This window comes from Cervus canadensis, chromosome 3 (assembly GCF_019320065.1).
Source record: "Cervus canadensis isolate Bull #8, Minnesota chromosome 3, ASM1932006v1, whole genome shotgun sequence".
NCBI lineage: Eukaryota > Metazoa > Chordata > Mammalia > Artiodactyla > Cervidae > Cervus > Cervus canadensis.
In genome coordinates this window covers 8,972,297-8,995,283 of record NC_057388.1, presented here as the reverse complement: position 1 = coordinate 8,995,283, position 22,987 = coordinate 8,972,297, and the positions used below count along the sequence as shown (strand labels likewise).

Sequence of the window (22,987 nt, the reverse complement as noted above, 5' to 3'; positions counted from 1 at the left end):
GAGACAAATCTTGTTTGTTGTTCCTATTGGACCAAAACATGCCAACCCAGCCTTCTACTTTTAAAGGTAGGAGAGGTGTTGTATTTAATAACTTGGGGAAGGAAGTCTTATGGACTGAATGTTTGTGTCCCTTTCAAAATTTGGATGTTGAAGCTCTAACCCCTAATTTGATGTGATTTGGAGATGGGGCCTTTGGGAGTTGATTGGAGTTAGATGAGGTCATGAGGGTGAAGCACCCATGAGGAGATTCAGTTCAGTTCAGTTCAGTCGCTCAGTCGTGTCCGACTCTTTGCGACCCATGAACCGCAGCACCCCAGGCCTCCCTGTCCATCACAAACTCCCAAAGTTTACTCAAACTCATGCCCATCGAGTCGGTGATGCCATCCAGCCATCTCATCCTCTGTCGTCCCCTTCTGTTCCTGCCCCCAATTCCTCCCAGCATCAGGGTCTTTTCCAATGAGTCAACTCTTCGCATGAGGTGGCCAAAGTATTGGAGTTTCAGCTTCAGCATCAGTCCTTCCAATGAACACCCAGGACTGATCTCCTTCAGGATGGACTGGTTGGATCTCCTTGCAGTCCAAGGGACTCTCAAGAGTCTTCTCCAACACCACAGTTCAAAAGCATCAATTTTTCGGCACTCAGCTTTCTTCACAGTCCAACTCTCACATCCATACATGACCACTGGAGATTAGTGCCCTTCAAAAAAGAGACACCAGAGAACTTGCTCTCTCTCTCCATCATATGAGTGATGCAATGAGAAGGTGGTCTGCAAACCAGGAAGAGGGTCCTCAGCAGAAATCAATCATGTTGGCACTTTCTTCTAGGACTTCTCAGTCTCCAGAGCTGCAGGTTATCAACTTTAGTCATTTAAGCCACCCAGCCTATGATTTTGTTATATCAACCCAAGTACCCTAAGACTAGGAGAAGAGAAAGGCAGTTCTTTCATTAAATAAGTGTATATGAGAAATAATAGTTTCTGGCAAATAGTAGATACTCAACATTTGTTCAGATGATTAGAAGTGACTTTTTTTACATCTTAATGACTGCTTAGACTTTCTTAGTCATGTATAAAATTGACTAAGTCAGTAAATATATTAATTTGTAAGTTTTGTAATGTTTCAGAAATCTCAAGTGGTTGGGTGAGCTCTAGTTTAATTGGCCATTTTGAATCGAAAACCATTGGAGTTTTCCTCTCTCTCCCCCTCTCTTTTTCTCTCAAGGAGGTTACTCACAGTCCACTAAATACGAGCCCTCTGTGGAGAAATAAATTATTCACAGCTGGTAACTGGTGAAAATGAATTCAGCTGTTTACTTTTAAGGAAATAACCAGACTGAGTGTCCCCTGCCGTGCACAGAAATGGCATCACCCTGTAACTTGTGTTCATCTGGTTTTCACTGTCAGGACCACCTCCCTCACCGACAGAACTTCATCTCAGGTTCTTTTTGCCCCAGTCCTTCGTTTTTCATTCCTTGGACTTTTCATATTTTTTTTTCCTCCAGCCCTTCTTCCTCTCTGGGCTGGCTTTCTTCCAGCTCCTGTTTCCCCTCCACACCCTCGTTAATCCCTCACTCTCTGTTTCGCCTTTGCTACCCTTCCTGCACTTTCCTCTTTGTCTTCCAAGGAGCCCATCCCTGTCCTGCCTACCTTGATGAAGTAAGCCCGCCAGGGCAAAAGTTCTACCCCCACAGGTCTCTTGCTGCTTCTCTGCTGGTTTTGGCAAGATTTCAGATTTAGGGGGCTAATCATCAGGTCGCGTGGTTTTTAAATACCCACTGTTTGCAGATACTGCCTAGCCCAGAGAGCAGGTAAAGCATGAATGGATACAACGGTAGAAATCAAATCCGGTGTCAGCTCTGACTGTGTATACATCTGTTCACACATACGTATCTGTGCAAACACACATGCTCACACTTGAATTACCCAGAGATGAACCAAGGAAGTGAATTTGGAGATGTGCGAGACTGAACCTTATGGAAAGACTAGAGAGGAAAACCTTGGTAGAAGGAACAGTAACCACTCAGTATGTATTTTATGAGTGCCAGTTATGGACAGAAAGTTATGGGCCCTAGATATAGAAGCAAGTGGAGGTTGATCCTGTCCTCGGGGAGCGTCTGGTTTGGCTGTAGAGACCAACAAGTAAATGAGGTAGAAGTGGTTAGCCCAGAAGTGGGGAATGAAGAAGTGAGATGAACAGATCAAGTACGTGCAGTATATGGCAACTTGCAATATATGGCAAGTATATGGCAAGCCATGTTGGGGACTTTTCCTTCTGATTTTAAAAAATAGCTGATGCTCAGGACTTCACTGGTGGTCCAGTGGCTAAGACTCAACATTCCAATATAGGGTGCCCCAGGTCCGATGCAGAGAAGGCAGTGGCACCCCACTCCAGTACTCTTACCTGGAAAACCTCTTGGTCGGAGGAGCCTGGTGGGCTGCAGTCGATGGGGTCGTTAGGAGTCGGACACAACTGAGCGGCTTCACTTTCACTTTTCACTTTTCATGCATTGGAGAAGGCAATGGCAACCCACTCCAGTATTCTTGCCCGGAGAATCCCAGGGACAGGAGAGCCTGGTGGGCTGCCGTCTATGGGGTCGCACAGAGTCGGACATGCCTGAAGCGACTTAGCAGCAGCCTTAGGTTCAATGTCTGGTCAGAGGACTAACTCCCACAGGCCAAAATAAGACCCAGCACAGACAGATAAAAATAAATGTAAAAAAATTTTAAGTAGCTGATGCTCATATAATAAGGCTTACTTACCAAGTGGCTCAGTGGTAAAGAATCCACCTACCAAGCAGTAGACGTGGGTACAATCCCTGGGTTGGGACAATCCCCTGGAGAAGGAAATGGCAGCCCACTCCAGTATTCTTGCCTGAAAAAATCCCATGGACAAAGGAGCCTGATGGACTGTAGTCCATGGGGTTGCAAAGAGTCAGACTTGACTGAATGACTGAGCGCATAAAGTGAAGTGAAGTTGCTAAGTCATGTTCGACTGTTTGCGACCCCATGGACTAATGTAAGCCCACCAGGCTCCTCCGTCCATGGGATTCTCCAGGCAAGAGTACTGGAGTGGGTTGTCATTTCCTTCTCCAGGGGATCTTCCCGACCCAGGGATCGAACCCTGGTCTCCCGCATTGCAGGCAGATGCTTTAACCTCTGAGCCACCAGGGAAGCCCGACGGAGTGCATACACATACTCATAAATGCTTAGTACAAAATAATAGAAAAATGCAGGGGGAAAAATCACCCATAATATCACCATCCATAGGAAAGCATTAGATAGTTTTCTGAGTGTCTTTTTTAATCCATAGACATTTGGAGGTTTATTATATAACCCTAATCTGATAAATCAGGTCTTTGAGGAGATTTAGATACTAGTAGATTATTCAGAACTTCCAAAGCACTTCTCTCCAAATGAGTAGGTGGTTGAATATATGGTAGAAGAAATGTCTATCACTGTACTTGAATACCATGTACTTTTCATATATTTAGCCCTAAAGCAATTTTCTTAGTTTTTTTTTTTTTTTTTCCTGTCCTGAATCTGTAATGTTTGCTTGGAAATATAATTTAACTACTTTTTAAAAACAGCTTTATTGACATATACCTCACATACCATACAATTCACCAGTAACAATTTTACAGTTCGGTGGTTTTTAGTGTAGCGTATCCAGAGTTGTGCAACTCTGACCACAGTGAATGTTGGGAGTATCCTCATCACTCTAAAAAGAAACCCCACACTCAGCAGTCACTCCTCATTTCCCCACAAGGCCCTGCCCTAGGCAACCATTGATCTACTTTCTGACTCTCTAGACGTGTCTCTTCTATGTAAATGGAATCATACAATACGTGGTATTTTGTGACTCACTTTTATTCGGCATAACGTTTTCAAGGGTCAGCCACGTTATAGCAGCATTTCATTCCTTTTTATGACTGAATGATACTCCAGTGTATGGCAGTATCACATTCTGTTTAGCCCTTTGTCAGTTGGTGGACATCTGGGGACTTTCTTCCTTTTGGTTATTATGAACATGAATATGCTTTGTACATCCATGTACAATTTTTTGTAAGGACATCTGCCTTCAATACTCTTGGGTATATGTCTAGGTGTCATTTTTAACTTCACTGATAACAGCTTTAGAACTGAACATGAGTTACAAGTATAAAATAGCAGACATTCTTCTGGGTAATATTTTCCGAAAGGTCATTTTATGAACGTGGAAAATTCCTCTACTAGTCAAGAAAGAGAGCAGTTAAAGCGTAACTGCAGGTCAAATGCAGGTTACAGAGGTGTTTGTAGGGTGATCCATGACACTCTCGTCTTTTTAGTACAATGGAAGTATTGTAACTAAACGAAATCTTTGATCTTCCATTATGCATGAATCATTTCCTTCCTATAAGAGACATATCACCATACATGTCTTGTCTGCTAGAAAACATATCCTACTTCTAAACATTATTTTGCACCGTCCGTTGAGATTATGAATAATATTTATATGTTCTTTTAGTTGTTTGTTTTAAAAGGCATGTAGTCTGAAACTCAGTCCCCTTTTGTAATTTGACCCAAGAAAATTCACTTCACTGATAATGGTGAGCAAGTTTTTGGCTAAACTTACATTCAGAAGAGGAAAGGATATTGCCAATTGATGATGAGTTAATCTTCACTAGGAAAATTTGACATTCACTTTTTATTTTCTTGATGATAAAAGTGTTCAGTGTTATAACAGATGTGCCTGCTAAGTCGCTTCAGTAGTGTCCGACTCTGTGCGACCACGGGGACTGTAGCCTGCCAGGCTCCTCTGTCCATGGGCTTCTCCAGGCAAGAATACTGGAGTGGGTTGCCACTTCCTTCTCCAGGGGATCTTCCTGACCCAGAGATCGAACCCGTGTCTCTTACGTCTCCTGCACTGGGAGGCATGTTCTTTACCACTAGTGCCCCTGGAAGCCCCATTACAGATGTAGAGAATATATAGTGACTCCAGAGGAAGGACTATTAGGTTTGACTTGGGCAAACCACCACACTGACTAAATATTTTACCTTATCATCTGTGAGTAATAGTGGCCAGAACAAGGAACATCTACCACCTGTAAGTGTGAGAAAGCCTGTGTATTTAGCCGCTACTTATTATGGGTCTACTATAAGCCGGACGTTTTTACAGATGACGCAATCAAGGTTTAAAGAGGCTCAATGACTTTCCTAAGGTCTTACAGGGAGAAGTGGCTGAGTAGGGGTTCACACCCAGAACAGTCTATCACCAAAGTCCATGCCCTTTCCCCAGTCAGCATACATCCTGAGAAATCAATATGGTAAAGGGTTGGGGGAGTATTAAGGCTTGCATGCATGTGTGCGTGCTCAGTCGCTCAGTCATGTCCAACTTTGCGACCCCATGGGCTATAGCCCACCAGGTTCCTCTGTCCATAGGGATTCTCCAGGCAAGAACCTGGAGTGGATCACCAAGCCCTCCTCAAGGGGATCTTCCTGACTCGGGGATCAAACTCTCATCTCTTAGGTCTCCTGCACTGGCAGACAGGTTCTTTACCACTCACACCACCTGGAAGCCCATGTTAAGGCTTAGCCTCTCACAAATTTAAGAAAGCCTTAGAGAAATCCTTGGTTTAAAAAAAAAAACCCAAGGTCTACATTTATTTTGGCACAGTGGTGATATGAAAAGAAAAATGACTTTGCTATGGTTTGAAATGAATGCAGTTTGCCATTGTATTTTGTAGTAATCTCCCTTTGGTTAGGAAAAAGAGAAAAAAGTTTATATGCATAAATGAAAATGTATGCCTTTCATAGAATTTGTTTTATCAGCATTAACTATTATCAACTATTATGATGAAGAAAGCTATTCGAATACTCGGAAATCATGTAAAATCCTCTTTTATAAAAACGTGGCCATGTTCGGTTTCAGATGTTTTCCTCCAAACATTACGTATCTTGTCAAATAATTTGGCTTCAAAGGGTAGCACGGGCAAAGTCCTTCTGGAAGTTTATCTGGGAATTCAAAATAGAAGAAGGCTCAGGGACATGAGAAACAGAAGGAGAGTTTATGCAATAGACTGTGAAAGTTCCAGAGGCTGTGGAGAAGATATTTTGGAGAAAAAGGAGGCTCGTAAACGAGAGGAAGAGAAAAGGGATGTAGGCATAAAATTGGAAATGGATTCATGAAACTTAGATTGAACATTTGTGTACTGTTCCCCAACCACTCGGTTAAACTACTGAAAAGTATTATGACTGGCAATCCCACTACTGGCCGGATACCCAGAGAAAACCCTAACTGAAAGAGATACGTGTACCCCAGTGTTCACAATAGCACTTTTTACCTTAACCAAGACACAGAAGCAACCTAAATGTCCGTCAACATAGAAATGGATAAAGATGTGGCACATATATACAATGGAATATGACTCAACCGTTAAAAGGAATTGTTAGGTTTTTATATAGTAAAATGCGTAAAAGTTACCTTAAGTAATGTTCTGTATAATAAAAGGATTTTTTAACATGTTAATCCAGTAAAGCAATTATACTTTTTATTTTCAGACGTTTTTGGTAATAGTAATCTTTCTATTTTGTTATTCAACCCCCACCCCAAAATATGTATATAGGAATTCTTTTTAAAAATATAAAGACAGGCTTCAGATTTCCTACCTTCAACAGAATATCTCTGTTGATAACTATATTTTTAAGTAATTAGTCCAAAAGAATTCACACGTCAGCTGGGAGTCTTATGTCCAAAACCAGACAAAATAGGATAGCTTTGTGGGTCTCTCCCCTCTCCCACAGTGATTTTTTTTTTTTTTTAATGTATGACTTATCTTTAAAAAAAACTATTTGTCTAATTTGTTTACTTAGCTGTGCTGGGTCTTAGTTGTAACATTCGAACTCTTAGTTGCAGCATATGGGATCTAGTTCCCTAAGCAGGGATCAAACCCAGTCCCCCTGCATTGGGAGAGTGGAGTCTTAGCCACTGGACCACCAGGGAAGTGCCTGTGTGATTTTATCTTTGATGAGGCTCTGTCTCATGAATATAAAGACAGCATTCCTTTTCCATCTTCATTCTTCAAGGGGAGCCTCTAAGTACAGCCTACGATTTCCAGGAGAGGTGGATTCTTAGGCAGTGGGAAGAAAGAGAGTTTAAAATTCTGTCTCTCTCTGGCCATCTCTGTCTTAGTCTCAGTCTTTCAGTCTTTCTGTGTCTTTGATTCTCCCCTGTCTTGCTCCTTCAACCCTTTACTTCTTCCAGCTTAGCTCTAGTGTACGGTAATAAAGAACCAAGCAAGTCCTACTCATACATGTGTGTGTGTTAGCAATTATTCAAGGCAGTAATCACTAAACCAAAGATTATGATCAAAGATTATGTTCATATTTGTCCACCTAAAATATGCCATAACTTACATGAATGGAAGCCTATTTATCTCAGCTAATCTGAAGGAGGAAGAACTATTCAAAATAATCTCGATGAAAATATCAGTCCTGTATGTTTTTTCAGTTCACGGTGTGTGCATACCTGATGCAGCTGAGACTTCTTACTAAAGAGCCTTATTTAAAGATAGAATAAGGTCCTTGTTAGTCGCTCAGTCATGTCTGACTCCTTGAGAACCCATGAACTGAAGCCCACCAGGCTTCTCTGTCCATGGGCTTATCCAGGCAGGAATACTGGAGTGGGTTGCCATTCCCTTCTCCAGGGGATCTTTTCAACCCAGGGATTGAACCTGGGTCTCCTGCATTGAAGGCAGATTCTTTACCATCTGAGCCACCAGGGAAGCCCCAGGGAAGGTCCTTCAGTTCAGTTCAGTCGCTCAGTCGTTTCCGACTCTTTGCGACCCCATGAATCCCAGCACGCCAGGCCTCCCAGTCCATCACCAACTCCCGGAGTTTACTCAAACTCATGTCCATCGAGTCGGTGATGCCATCCAGCCATCTCATCCTCTGTCGTCCCCTTCTCCTCCTGCCCCCAATCCCTCCCAGCATCAGGGTCTTTTCCAATGAGTCAACTCTTCACATGAGGTGGCCAAAGTATTGGAGTTTCAGCTTCAGCATCAGTCCTTCCAATGAACACCCAGGGCTGATCTCCTTTAGGATGGACTGGCTGGATCTCCTTGCAGTCTAAGGGATAGGGTGATCTTATTCTCACATCTCCATGCGCCACCATAGCACAGCCAGGAGTTCATCATGATGAAAAGTTTCATCTGTCCTCTAAACCCATTGTCCTTCTCCATGATCCTGATGTACATAGCATCCTTTATCATAAAACGGGCTCATACAGACTATTCCAAATTTTCACCCGAAAACCGAATAGGTGATTTTAAGAATTTGATCACATGGCCAGCCTCTTGGTCAGCTGAGAGTACCAGTTCCAGTTAGTCCTAATGCCCCTTCTCTTGTCTTGTGACTATTTCTTTGCATCTAAAGATCCATAGATCCAATTTAAATTGCCAGCCGTCAGGGTCAGTCACTCCATATAATTCAAGCCAACCCACATCTGCTGCAAAGACAAGTTAATAGACCTCAGAATCGCACACCAAGTCTTCCTAAGGCGGCAAAGGCAATGTGAGCTCTCCACCGTATTGTCGCCCCTGAGTTTCTGGTATGTCTTGGCATGCTTTGCTGAGTACTCACAGAAGGGTGGTTATGGTCCAGACCTGCTTGCTGCCCTCATTAAAGGAAGGCGAGTGATGAGCCAGTCCTCATGCAAGAAGGCAGGGCACTTTTCATCTCATGGGACAAGTCCACCCAACAGAGATAAGACTACAGGTCCTTACAGTATGGTAGACGACCTGACTTGAAAGTCCTCTGTTAAAACACGTAGCAAATGTAAGATAAGATAGAGCAAGCACAAAGGCAGAGTGGAACCAGCAAAAAAAAAAAATAAAAAAGAATATTGCCAAGGGACAAAAACAAGAGGAGAGCTGAAAACCAAAACAGTAAAGACAAGAGCCACTACCGGTACAGCCGAGCTTCGGGCCGTCTCGGGACCCACCCCTGAGAAGGAGATGTCCTTACGCCTTTGCCTGGAGACATCCATTCAAGTTAACCTGCTTTGTTTGTCCCCCAAGAGCTATGCCAACAAACTTATTTTAAACTGCTCCATAATCCTTGCAAGTAATTTCTGTCATGCTTGTGGATACCAGTCTTTTTCATGAAGGGTGAGGGGCCTGGCATGTTGACGTAGCAACTTAACCAGCTCAGCAGATTAGACCGATGCCCCCTGTTCCTCTCTGCTCACTGACCTGGCAACCTCACCACTCCAGCCATCTCAGATGCTTGCTTAACAAGGAGGGGACTTTTGTTTCTGTTCCCAAACCTAATGCCGGCTGTACTTAGCTTTATATATTTATACTTTTAATATTAAGGAAATAGGTGAGTGTGAAAAGAAAGAGAACTGTTGATTCTGTGTGACTTGAGTTCTGGGCTTTCCAAAGGATTAAGAGATGATGTATCCACGAAGATGTGTGAGCTAAACAGCTATAAAAGATTGGGCTGTAGGAAGAATTTAAAGATGTAGAAGGGCCATCAGTCAGTAAGTTTTTATGAAGAGGATGGAAAGCCTTGATCTGGTGAATCGCTTTGTTCCTTGTTCAGGTAGAGCAAGAATTTAAAGATGGTTGGACGCTTGCAAAGCAATGTAAGAATCCCATAGACAGACTTCCCTGGTGGTCTAGTGGTTAAGAATCCACCTGCCAATGCAGAGGACATGGGTTCGATCCCTAGTCCAGGAAGATTCCACATGCCAAGGGGCAACTAAACCCTCACGCCACAAATACTGCGTGAGTCCGCGTGCCCCAGAGCCCGAGCTCTGCAACAAGAGAAGCCCCCACAGTGAGAAGCCCTTGCACTGCAAGTAGAGAAAGCTGATGTGCAGCAACCAAGACCCAGCACAACCGTTAATAAACAAACAAATAACTTTTTATAAAAACCCATAGGCACCCACTTACAAGACATCAGTTTCTCTACAAAGTGCTCGTCAAGGGTCCCTGTGCTGCTTCAGCCCAGAGGCTCGGCTAAAGGGACTGTCTGTGATTGCAGGGAACATTAGTAACCAAAATCAAAGTAGAACAACATAATAATGAAGCATCCAGCAGACCTGGTTTGAATTTTAAGTCTGCAATTTGTTATGAGTGCTTAGGTAAGTCATGAAGCTTCTCCAGTCCTCGGTTTCCTCATCAGAAAATAGGGATGATAATCATACTGTCTTGCTCCTGAAGTTTTTGTGAGAATTAAATGAGATAATGTTAGGGCAGCCCATGGCACTGTGTCAGATACCACACCAGTGCTGTATAAATCATAGCCGTTAAGATTCCACTTAACGTTGAGCGTTTCAGAAAGTTTCACTTCTCACCTTGCTATCTTTTAAGACCACTGTGGATGTCTTCTAGAACCCAGCCCCATAACTTCTTTAATGTTTGTTTATTTATTTGGCCATGTCAGGCCTTGGTTGCAGTTATGTGGGATCTTTAGTTGCGGGAAGCAAACTCTTCGTTGCGGCATGTGGGACCTCATTCCCTAACTAGGGATCGAACCCAGGCCCACTGCCCTGGGAGCAAGTCGTCTCAGTCACTGGGCTACCAGGGAATCCCACCAACTCCAAAATTCTTTACTAATTTGGCTGCGTTAGTGGTGTCCGTGTTAGTTTGCTAGGGTTGCTACAACAAAATACTGAAGACCCGAGTGGCTTCAGCGACAGAAGTTTGTTTTCTGACAGTTCTGGAGGCTGAAAGCCCAGGATCAAGGTGTCAGGCGGTTGGGTTTCTCTGAGGACGCTCTCCTTGGCTCACCTTCCTGCTGTGTGCTCATGTGATCGCTTCTCTGGGCACGCGTGCCTCTGGATTCCTCATCTCAGAAGGACTCCACTCAGGCCGCATCAGAGCCCATCCTTATGACCTCATTTGAACTTACCTATCACTTTAAATTGGGCTTCCCTGGTGGCTCAGATGGTAAAGAGTCTGCCTGCAGTGCAGGAGACCTGGGTTCAATCCCTGGGTGGGGGCGATCCCCTGGAGAAGGAAATGGCAACCTACTGCAGTATTTGAGAACTCCATGGACAGATGAGCTTGGCAGGCGGCTGTCCATGGGGTCACAGAGTAAGACACAACTGAGTGATGCTTTAAAGACTATATCTAAATACAGCCTCATTCTGAGGCACTGGGGCTGGGCTGCCACGTGAAGTGGGGGTCGGGGGACGCGAACACTGTCTCACCCGTGATGCCACAAATAAATTACTTTCCACTGCATTTGAAAATAACCATTTTTGAGAATTCCCTAGTGTCCAGTGGTCAGGGCTCCACACGTCCACACCGGTTTGATCCCTGGTCTGGGAACTAAGATCCCGCAAGCTGTGGTGTGGCTAAAAATAAAACGAACAAAAAGAAAAGAATGATTTTCAAGAACAATGGCCTGAATGGAAAGTATGGTTGAGGAATTTTAAGGTGTCTTCTCGCCACTAAACTGCAGTGACTTTGCAGAGGTCTCCATATATAACTTATATAGCATGTTAATTTATTGTGTGTAAAAATATTTAAGAGGTCCAGTTTAAGGCCTTATAATTGATATGTAATATTTTAAAACTATCTCTGATAATAGGCAGCACATATTTTTAAAAACACACGGCTGTTGAAAAATACCTTTTGGTGTCATTCATTGAACCAGGAGTTAGGGAACTTGTACCTGTGTACCATAGGATATGTAAAATAAAATATGTATTAACTGGACACCGGTTCGGGTAAAGCACTAGGTCAAAGGTTAGGGGACAGACCTAGAAAACTCCCTGCTCTCTGCTTAAGAAAGTGCCAGACATGTCCCCAAGTGAGTTCACTTGTCCCCAGGTGAGTTGCCAGTTAAAGGCTTGGTGTAGATAATGAGGCTTGCATGTTCACGATTGCCTCTGAAGCCCAGAGTTAGGATTTTGAACTAGTAGCTGTCATAAAACTGGGAGAACAGGACGTGGTATAATCAGAAAAAACAGCCCCATAGGTAGCTCACTGCAGCATTCCAGACAAGTGGAAGGAGAGAGACCCATGAGCAAGTACTGTGATAGCAGAGTAATATTAAAGAAAGGCACTCTGCCAGAAAACAAACTTAGAGTTACCAGAGGGAAAAGTGAGGAGGAAGGGATAAATCAGGAGTGTGAGGTTAATAGATACAAACTACTATACATAAAATAGATGTGGACCTACTGTATATCACAGGAAACTCTATTCAATGTCTTGTAATAACCTATAGTGGAAAATAATTTAAATATATGTGTATGTACATATGGGCTTCCCCAGTTGCTCAGCGATAAAGAATCCACCTGCACACTGTTTACAATAGCCAGCACATGGAAGCAACCCAGATGTCCACTGGCAGACAAATGGATAAGGATGTTGTAGTACATATACACAATGGAATATCACTCAGCTATAAAAAAGGACACATTTGAGTCAGTTCTAATGAGGTGGATGAAACTAGAGCCTATTATACTGAGTGAAGTAAGTCAGAAAAAGAAACACCAATACCGTGTATTAATGCATATATATGGAATTTAGAAAGACAGTAATGTTGACCCTATATGCAAGACAGCAAAAGAGACACAGATGTAAAGAACAGACTTTTGGACTGTGTGGGAGAAGGCAAGGGTGGGATGATTTGAGAGAATAGCATTGAAACATGTGTATTACCACATGTGAAATAGATGTCTAGTGCAAGTTCGATGCATGAAGCAGGGCACTCAAAGCCGGTGCTCTGGGACAACCCAGAGGGATGGAGTAGGAAAGGGAAGTGGGAGGGGGCTTCAGGATGGGGGGACACGTGCACCCATGTGTGATTCATGTCGATGTATGGCAAATACCACCACAATGTTGTAAAGAAATTATCCTCCAATTAAAATAAATAAATGAAGTTTAAAAAAAAAAAAAGAATCCGCCTGCAATGCAGGAGACCCTGGTTCGATCCCTGGGTTGGGAAGATCCCCTGGAGAAGGAAATGGCAACCCACTCGAGTATTTTTACCTGGAGAATCCTGTGGACAGAGGACCCTGGAGGGCTGCAATCCTTAGGGTCACAGAAGGTCAGGCATGACAGAAGCAACTGAGCATGCACATATGCACATATAATATGTTCATATATACATATATCCACATATAGAGAAAGAGTTGGAAAACTTTGCTGTATGCTTGAAACTAACATATTATAAATCAACTATACTTCAATTACAGAAAAAGGAAGGGTGCTCTGAGAAGGATCTGACCAAGAGTAATTTCAAAGAATTCCACACACCTCTGGTTTGAGACTAGAAGGTTTGCAAGAAAAACTTTCATTGACGAAAGGTTACTTATTCCCCACCCAAAGAATATTTTGATTTCTGTTAAATAATCATCAGGACAAATAGGATTGAAATGTAACCGGAGAAAATTCCTTGTTTAATGTGTGTCTTTCTTTCAGGCCTCTTTTTCGTGGAAGTTCAGATGTCGACCAACTAGGAAAAATCTTGGAGTAAGTAGTACCTGTAATTTTGTACCCGTGTCTGTAGCATTAGAACGTTCACGGTGACCTTCCTCTGACGTTCATATAATACGTTTATCTCTTGTCTCTCCTGCCCCAAGCTGCTGCTGCAGACACTGTTACTATCTGTGTGGTGAGTGGGGACGTGGCAGACGTGCCGTTTCGTGCAGAGCCCGTCGTGACGTGCGGCCTGACTGCTCTGCCGTGGGAGCTTGTGTCTTGCTCGTGTGGCTCTTTTGGCAGCTCCCCTTTGCTTGGCTGAGCTCCCGTTCTTTAGTTCTGTTGTGTTGTCTGCTTGGAGTCTTTTCAGATGCTTCCACCATCAGAGGATGGCGCGCTCAGTGGCCTGAGAACCCATCCTTATTCACTGGGCTTCATGTCCCCATTGAACATCCTGTAATCAACCAGGTTGGCTTTACATTGTTTGGTTCTGTCTTCCTGGGCAAAGGGTGGTCTGCTACTTAATTGATTTTTCTTTGGAACACTGAAAAAGGAAATGAGAATCCTAGGTTCCATTCCTCTGTCTGTGGCTAAAGAGCTCTGCAGTCTTGAGAGGGTCACTTCGAACACTGATGCCCGGTGTTACGTAATAAATGCTTGTAAGAATGCTGGCTCTTACTGTAATTCATCATTAATTGTTTCATCTTTTTGTTCTTCTTCACCTGAGAAGTGACACTTAAAGGTCCTCCGTTGTGCTCCAACTCTTTGGTTCCATTTGTCTGTGACGTAGCTCCTTGATGATTTTCAGAGTTCCGTTAAGAGTCTGCGTGTTTGTGCATGTGAGGCTGTGGGTGCTTCTGTGTGTCTAGAATGTGAAGAAGAGGCTTTTCTTCTCACAGAGCATGCAGTAGGGCATCCTGTGGGGATTCTGTGTGTTTGCCAAACTCCATAGGATTGGAGTGGCAAGAAACGAAATGGGAGTTCTAGAACCAAAAATAGCTCCAGTCATTGGTCTGTTCCATTTGATAGGAATCCCAGTGATTATTATGATATTCAGGCTGCAAAACTGATGAAAAGTCCCCCTAAAGAAAAGCTTTATATTTTAGCACTGTCCTCTCATGCATAGCTGCTGAAGACAGTTGGGATAAAACGGGAGCCTGAGTTTGTTCTTTTGGCTACTAGAAGCAGCTGCAGCAGACTTCTGTGAGTGCCAGCATCACTGCTGAGTGTCACACCCAGTGGCTTTCAGGCCTGAAAAAATCATGTGCTCCTTTTACTGTCTGGGGGCTTCCCAGGTCTAGGACAGGTACCACAGTGACTGCTCCTGCCGCTGCTACTGTCCGCTCTGTAGGAAGGGTGAACTCAGGACCAAACTTGCACGTGACTCTGCTTCTGGGTGTCAGGTTCTCCGATCATTCAGAGATGAACTCCCATCTGTTCTTGCCTTTCCCTGTTGAGTATGTTTTGTGTGCATGTGATCGCGAAGAGGCAACTGTGAGAGTCAGGCCTACCCGTGACCCTCCTGTTAAAGTAAGAACACTCTTGACTGAAGCCAGCTTGTCAGACACCAAGGTCTCCGCCTATTTTTTCTAGCTGACCCCATCTGGGTGTTCTGTCTGACTTCAGCGCCCTTCTTAACACTGCTGGTGCCCCAAATGCGTGAAGCCCCTGAGATGGACCAGAAGGAACCTTTGACAAACACACTTGACTTGCTTCCAAGGGAAGCCAGTTCCACTTCTGGAAAAGGCCTGAGATCTGAGGTTGCCAGCAGAAAAGAAGCCATGAAGCTTGATACGTTTTGTGCCTTTAGATTTTACGTCTTGATTTCTGGCCTTGTGTCACTGTAACTGTGTTCCGTTTCCTCCGAACGCTTTCATTACTTTGGCAGAGAGAAAGGGACAATGCTGCACCCTAGTGTCCCGTTGAAGTACTAGAAAAACAATTTCTGTCCCAGCCATTCATGCCGTTTATAGGTTTTGTGGACTTCCTTTGGAGCTCAGCTGGTAAAGAATCCACCTGCAATGCAGGAGACCTGGGTTTGATCCCTGGGTTGGGAAGATCCCCTGGAGAAGGGAAAGGCTACCCACTCCAGTATTCTGGCTTAGAGAATTCGATGGACTGTATAGTCCATGGGGTCGCAAAGAGTCGGACACAGCTGAGTGACTTTCACTTTTATAGGTTTTGTGCTCTTTCCAATACAAACGTCAGCTTGTAAGGCTTATATTCAGCTTGATCCAAATACTGAAATTCGATGCAAGCCCTTTTGAATGGACCTATTAGAATTTCACAACACTCATGTATGGACCATAAAAGTTCGTAATAGATATTAAACTGAATATATTTTAAAGGGAAGCCGTATTCACATTCTCTTAAGGGGAAAATTCTTTCTGTGTTTAGGAAGATTTATACTTTCAAAGGACAGCAAGTACTTTGAAAGTGAAACTGAGTGCTTTTAGGCCGTGACATTTTAGAGCATTTTTAAGAGCAGAGTCATAGTAAAATGGAAATAAAATACTGGATTTGGAGTAAGCTCTCTCCAGCCTCTGGGCTGAACTCTCTGTGTGTGGCTTTGACAGTTCATTTTATTCCTCATCTTAAGTTTCCCCACCTATATAATGAAAATAATAATATCTAGGCTATATGTCTCAGGAGGTGGTAGATTTTAAAACACCTTTAAATTTATTTATATACATACAGGGACACTGTCTTTCTGAGAATTTTTGGTATTCAGCTGCCAACATTGCCAGAATTAACTCAATATAAATACATTCCAAACTGCAAATAAAAAAAGATTTTCAATTTGCGCTGAGTTGTTATAACTGATTTCTAGGTAACTGGTAACAATACACAAAAATATTGATATAAAAATGGCCAGAAAGCCAAAAATGAAAGAAAGACAATGTTTTAAAGTTATTTAGTAAACATTCTTCTGTTCTTCCTCTGCCTGTCACATTCTATCCAAACACACACAGATTTTTTTTTTACATAATTAACGGTAACGTTTCCGCTTTCTTCTTTTTATTCTTATTCTAGATCTTGCTACTAAACAGGTTTGTGTGTTGCTTAGGCTCTCATTTCCCTTCGTTTGTTTCTGTGTGTCTGTGAGTCTGTCTTTATCTCCCTCAGCAGCCCGGCTCTCCCTGCATGTCTGGCTCAGGTAGGAGGGCAGTGTCTTTCTCCAGACAGCCTGTGGCAGGTGTCTGCTCTTCCCGGGTGAGATCTGTGGCCTGGGCTCTGTCGAGGTAAGAGGAGGGGAGCAAAGTCCTGCAGAAATCTTGTGAAATGTACCACTACCTGTTCCCACGCCCTGGAGACCCACTCGGGAGAACACCCCAACCACCACCACCCAGGCCTGTCAGTCCCGGCAAGTACTGGCCAAGGAGACTATAATTCAGGGCAGCACCGTTTCTACCTGTAGTCAGAAGAGTTCACTCAATATTTGAATAGCCACGTATTCTGTCCGCTAAACTCTAATATTTCTTGTGGTTGTTGTTTAGTCGCTAAGTTGTATCCGACTCTCTGTGACCCCATGGACTATAGCCCACCAGGCTCCTCTGTCCATGAGATTTCCCAGGGAAGAATGCTGGAGCGGGTTGCCATTTCCTTCTCCAGGGGATCTTCCCGACCCAGAGATTGAACTGCATCTCTTGCGTCTCCTGCCATTGGCAGGCAGATTCTTTACCACTGCACCAACCAGGGTTCAGATTTAATCAGAGTCTATATGAGATATAAGTTCTTGCTTCCCCTGAATTTCCTTGTTCAAACCTACTTACTACCTGTATATAAGTTATAAGGAACATCTACATAATGTATAAGTTGTGTAAGGCCCCAGGCCTACTAATAGTTCTGAAGAACCTTAAGTCACACACCCGTAGAACTCGTCAGTTGATATTTTCAGTGAGTTGGTGATGCATTGCCTGCACATTTTAGATTAATAACATTATTTCCCTCTTATGATACTAATGGGTAATGCATTGATATTGATATGCAGTACATTGATCCTGATATTGACAGATCCTGTGTGCCAGGCACTGTGCTGTGCATTTTATAGAAATCATTGCTGATCGTTAACACCACAAATTATCATCCTTGTCATATAAATAAAAGTTAGATAATTTGTTCTTACCTACCAATAAGGCAAGTTCAGGATTTGAACCCAGTTCTGCCTGTTTCTAAAGCATGTGCTGTTTTTATATCTCTTAGTTCTTTCTCTGCATTTCTGATCCTAGGATGAGTCTCAGAGGAAACAAAAGATAATGGGTTTTTTAATGAATTGTTCGCTCACTTTGAAATACCAAAAAATGATTATATAAAATATGTAAATAAGTTAAATTTGTAATATGTAAATAAGTTAAATTTGATATTAAATGATAAAATAGTATTTGTGTTACACAGAACTAACTTACCTTTTAGCCTCATTTGGGGGTTCTGACTCTAATCTATGAATTTCTGTTTGGGGACTCATTCTTTAACCCAAAATGCAACCCAGTTCACATATCAACAGATCATGTTAGATGAGCATCCTAAAAGCGTGTCAATACAGCATGTTTTGTCAGGACACAGAAAGCCATCTGGGGCATGCAGGCAAACATGATGTGTCCATGCGGGTCTCCTTTGAGTACATAGATCCTGGTCTGACAGTGTTTCGGGGCTTACCGGTAATAGTTCCCATTTCTGCGTGATCTCTCACATTTCACAGCTGCTGCCAGAGTGATTGCGTCTCTCTCTTCCCAGTGGCTCTTTATAATTCTCCTGTGAGCCTGCCCTCCATCCCAGGCTCACCACATCTAGTAGGACAGAGAAGAGTCCTGCCGGTCATACAAGTGGGGACTCCCGGGGCTCCGTGTTCCCCCAGGCGCCTCCCAGAGACTTCACCTTCTTCTGGAATTGGTAGAAAAGTCGCTTCAGCACAACAGCTCATGCTTACATTCACCTGTGGTTCTTTTGTAGCGTCATTGGACTCCCGGGAGAAGAGGACTGGCCTAGAGATGTTGCCCTACCCAGGCAGGCTTTTCACTCAAAATCTCCTCAACCAATTGAGAAGTTTGTAACAGACATTGATGAACAAGGCAAAGACCTACTTCTGGTAAGTTCACGCGATGCAGCGTTGGTCTTCTCTGCGCTCATGAATAGAACTCATCAGCTAATATTTTTAGTGTGCTGGTGATGCACTGCCTACACATTTTAGATTAATGATGTTACTTCCCTCTTAGGATGATAATGGGTAATGCATTGATATTGATACGCATTGATATTGCATGGATATGCAATGAATTGTTATTGCTGCCAACAAGTCCTATGTCCACACTGGGCGCTGGGCACAGCATCAGTTCAGCCTCATATGCCACAACCTCACAGGACAGAGCTTTCATTTCTACCCCATGGTGGCTAGTGACTTTTGATTCTGCAGTGTCTTCAGGTCCTATAGAGAGGAAAAGAGTCTGATTCACACCCCTTCATTCTGCCATTTTTTAATGTTCTTTTGAATGCAGCCTTGGAATCCTCTGGATTCGTCTAAACATATGCTTCAGTAGAAGTAAATATTATGTTTCCTTGTTTACACTTTCCTGCCACTTTAAGCAGCTTGCTTAGCGTTTTAAATGTGTCTTTTCTTAAACAGGCACATCTTTAGGAAGATGTTTTTCCAAAGGAACCAAATAGCAAGACTCCTTCCAGTTACTGATTTATTTAAGAAGTATTGAACGTGCCCTGACATATAAAATACCTCACCAAAAACAAAGATCTGTGCCCTGTTTGAGACTCAAACTCATATACTTGGCTTTGCACATAATTCCCTGTACTTGGAGAGTAGGGCAGAGTAGAAAAATGTACCTACTGGACTTCTCCTGGTGTCTGGAACCCAATGAGTAGTAATGAGTGTATTCTTTACCAGCCAAATGAACAACCTTTGATATCTAGCCAAGAAAGTGCTCCTAGACTCAGAGGAGCCAGTGCTCCCATTCTATCAGTGTATTACAAATTTTAGATACAGACCTAAGAGTCTATAAGTCCGAGTAGAAATGTTATGCTTCAGCTCTGTATGGACACAGCCATTGATTGGCCTGTTTGCAGAACCATGGACTTTTCCCAGTGAAAGCCCTAACTCCATCTTCACCTGATGGTGGCTCATTTCCTGATGGTTAGGCAAAAGTTCCCTCCACTTCCACATTACAGATGAGAACAGCCCTATACTCTCCCTGCTGTTTCTTTGTAAGACACTCACTAAGGACCTTGGCCCACATCCTTTGAGATAGATTAATTAGAGAGAACATTCACCTAGACACAGGGGCTCACTGTATACTGTATACACAGCCAATGGTTTACCTGCTATCGAGGAAATTTCTTCCTTGATTTCTCTTACATTTCACAGCTCATTTGGGGGGGTCTGACTCTAATCTTATGTAATTATTGTTTGGGGAATCTTTCTTTAACCCAAAATGCAACCAAACATGTATTTGCATTACCTTAAGAAAAGGAGATTTGATGGATGGCTTCTGATGGTGGAGAGCCATCCAGAGTATGTCACTGTTGTGTGCATCACCTTCTGTTACCAATTCTGCTTTTCCCTCCCCTTTACTCCACCTCATTGCTTCTTTTCAGTTCTACTGTCTGTTCCCCTTAATGTCATCTGGTCCCTTGACTACCAGAACTTCAACTAATTCACGGATCCTTTCAGCTCCAGTCCCTCTGCTAGCATTTGCCCTGTCTCTGTTTCCTTCATCTGATTCTTACAAAGAGGAATCTGGCTGGCACACCTCACCCTTTTGCTGCCAAACCATGGTATGGGTCGGTACCTAAGGCCAAGCTGCACTCCTGGCCCAATCAGCTATGCTAGGAGGGGGTGAGGACTACCTGATATAAAATATGGCCACCATAGGCAGGAACTTTGAATGAAGTGTTTCTCTTAGTAGAGGGTTCTGGGTAGAGAGTCACAATGATGAACAACTTTAAGTAAAGTAACCCACTCTTTCAGCTACTGGAACATCCAAAGACAGCCCCCAAGATTTCCTTGCCCCAACATCAGTAGGAATCACCGAGAAGAACTTAAAATTTAAAGATAACAGACAGTCCCATGTGTTCATTCAGGATCCCCTGAGAGCAGTGGTGGCCTTCAAAGTCAGACTACACATGAGTGCTAATCTGAAGAAGTAGCAGGAGACAAAGAAAGAAAAAGGAGCAAAGAAACCTACCAAAGCGAGAAGGCAGTCGGTAGATCAGGAGTGGCAGCAGAGATTAGAAAAGCAAGGGATAGGAATAAAAAGCAGAGCTCAGACTCCCCTGGTGGTCCAGTGGTTAAAAATCTGCCCGTCAATTCAGGGGGACACAGGTTCGATCCCTGGTCTGGGAAGATCACTCAAGCCACAGAGCAACTAAGCCTGTGTGCCACAGCTACAAAGCCTGCATGCCCCAGGGCCCATGCTCCACAGCGGGAGAGGCCACCACGGTGAGAAGCCTGCACACGACAACTGGAGAAAGTCCGCACACAGCATCAGAGACCCGGCACTGCTAACAGTCAAAAGATTTAAAAAGCAGAGCCGGGAACATCATGACCAGCTAAGAGTTAAGCACGAAGCATGATATGCACAGACATTCGGGGAAAGGACAGTCCAAGACCTTAAACCTCAGATCTAAAAGCTCTCCCTGTTTCATCTTAGAGGGACACGAGTTAAAACCGTAAAGCAGAGAAAACAGGCCATTCAGTATAAGAGAGGCCCCCGCGACCCTCAAAGTGCTGTTCCTCCGTTGAAGATGTTTTAGAGCAGGGCAAGGGAAAGGAAAATTGGTGACAATTAACATTTAAAAGTTTAACGCTTTAAGAATAATCCTTCATTTCTATCTGAAAAAAAAGTCGACTTTATATAATGCTTCAGTCATACGTGTATGATATATATATCGATAGTTATGAACACTCTTATGTAAATCTATAAGGAAAGTAGCATGCAGTAACAAGACACTTCAGGGGAAGAATTATTTTTAGCAACCCAAACCTACATATCTTTACAACTTTGGCCCTGTTCATCATGATTAACTTTGGAGGCTGGGTACATCCTCCAGACATGATGCTCTTGTAGAAAAGAAGTTTTGGAGTTCTTGCTATCTAACTGCTTTCAGAACCTGAGGTAGTACCTTTTTTTTTTTTTTGGATACTTGTATCCGTCTGCTTCTGCTGCATAACAAACCACCAAAAGAAATATCTGAGGAGCATCCAGCAGTAAACCTTTGTCTCTTGCTCATGGGTCTGCACGTTGGCAGAGACAGCTCTGTGAGTCATCTGAAACAACTCTTCTTCAGCCAGTGGGTCAAGCACTGGTCTTGCCTATGTGTCGCCTTCTGGGACCCAGGCCAAAGGGACTTTGGCTCCCTGGGGCATGTTTTTCTCATCATAGAAGGAAGGTGGGTCCTCCCAGAAGGGCAGGCAGAAATATACGATGCCCCTAACGGCCTAGGTAAGCTTGGAAAAGGTACCCTACTATTTCTGTCCGTGTTCCATTGGCCGATGAAAATTACATGGCCAAGGCCAGCTCTAATAGAACAAATACTCCCCCAATGGAGGCAGAGAAGGAAAGAAAGGAAATTTGTGTTAGAAAATGATCCAAATCCACTGTAGTAGTCAAGTAGCCGTTCCAAAAGCTCATTTTAAGTCAGTTATTTGGCAAAGCAAATTATATTTTTCTGCAGAAACATTATTACACAAGACTTTGAAATTAATTCTCAAAATAGCCAGTTGCTCTGGTGAAGTAGAGCAATAATAAGACTCAAGCACTTTTTCTAACAATATTTCTGTAGGACAAAATGTGTTACAACCTCCAGCTTGAGATTCTCACACACATGCCCCGCCACAGGCTAAGGAGTTCTCCTCTCTACCACACTCCCAGCTCTAAGCCATCCGTGTCGTGTGGGAACAGGGCTTCCTCCCAGATAATCCTCTAGGGATATCTCTCTCTTCGACATATTTCCACAACTTTTTTTTTTCTTCTTTCCTATGTCCTGGGAATTAAACTAGCAACTTCCTTTTCTAATGCCACTACGTAATTTTCTCCTTCTTGGACTCTGGGAAGAGAGCACTCAGGCTTAAGAATTTTGCCCCTGCTTTCCTGTCCTTTGAGAATTCAGCCCTTGTAAAGCTTTTCTCAAGATGTTTATTGCTGTTAGAGACAGTAGAACAAGCTCCTTCCTCTGCTTGTTATTTGGGTCTAATTTTCAGAAGACAGGTTGGCATCCATGGACTGGTGGGGAGCTCAGGATAAATAAGATTTGAGGGGACCCAAAAATTCACTTGAAGTTAAATGTAGGATTTTCTGTTTGTACTTTTCTAGGTCAGCTGTATTCAGCAGAGTTTTAGGAGTCCCTAATCCAATCAGGACTGTGAAAGACTCAAGGGCTCAGATTAAATGGAAGAGGTCTACCTAATTGTGATAATGTTAAAGCTAGATTACACACAGCAGGGGTCCCCAGCCTCTGGGCCACGGACCAGCACCTCCTGTCAGATCAGCAGTAGCATTAGATTAAAAATAAAGCGCACCATAAATGTAATGCCCTTGAATTGTCCCCAAACCATCCCACCCCCACCCCC

At 43.3% G+C, this 22,987-nt stretch overlaps 1 protein-coding gene across 3 annotated transcripts in view; it reads left to right on the top strand.

Moving 5' to 3' along the window:
• Nucleotides 1-22,987, top strand: part of CDK6 (cyclin dependent kinase 6) — a 252,287-nt gene that overhangs the window by 218,047 nt on the left and 11,253 nt on the right. For all 3 annotated transcript variants that reach the window (XM_043462602.1, XM_043462603.1, XM_043462601.1), the window contains exons 6-7: nucleotides 13,414-13,464; nucleotides 18,364-18,499. In XM_043462602.1, coding sequence (XP_043318537.1) covers nucleotides 13,414-13,464; nucleotides 18,364-18,499 — 187 coding nt within the window. The remainder of the gene's footprint in view (nucleotides 1-13,413; nucleotides 13,465-18,363; nucleotides 18,500-22,987) is intronic.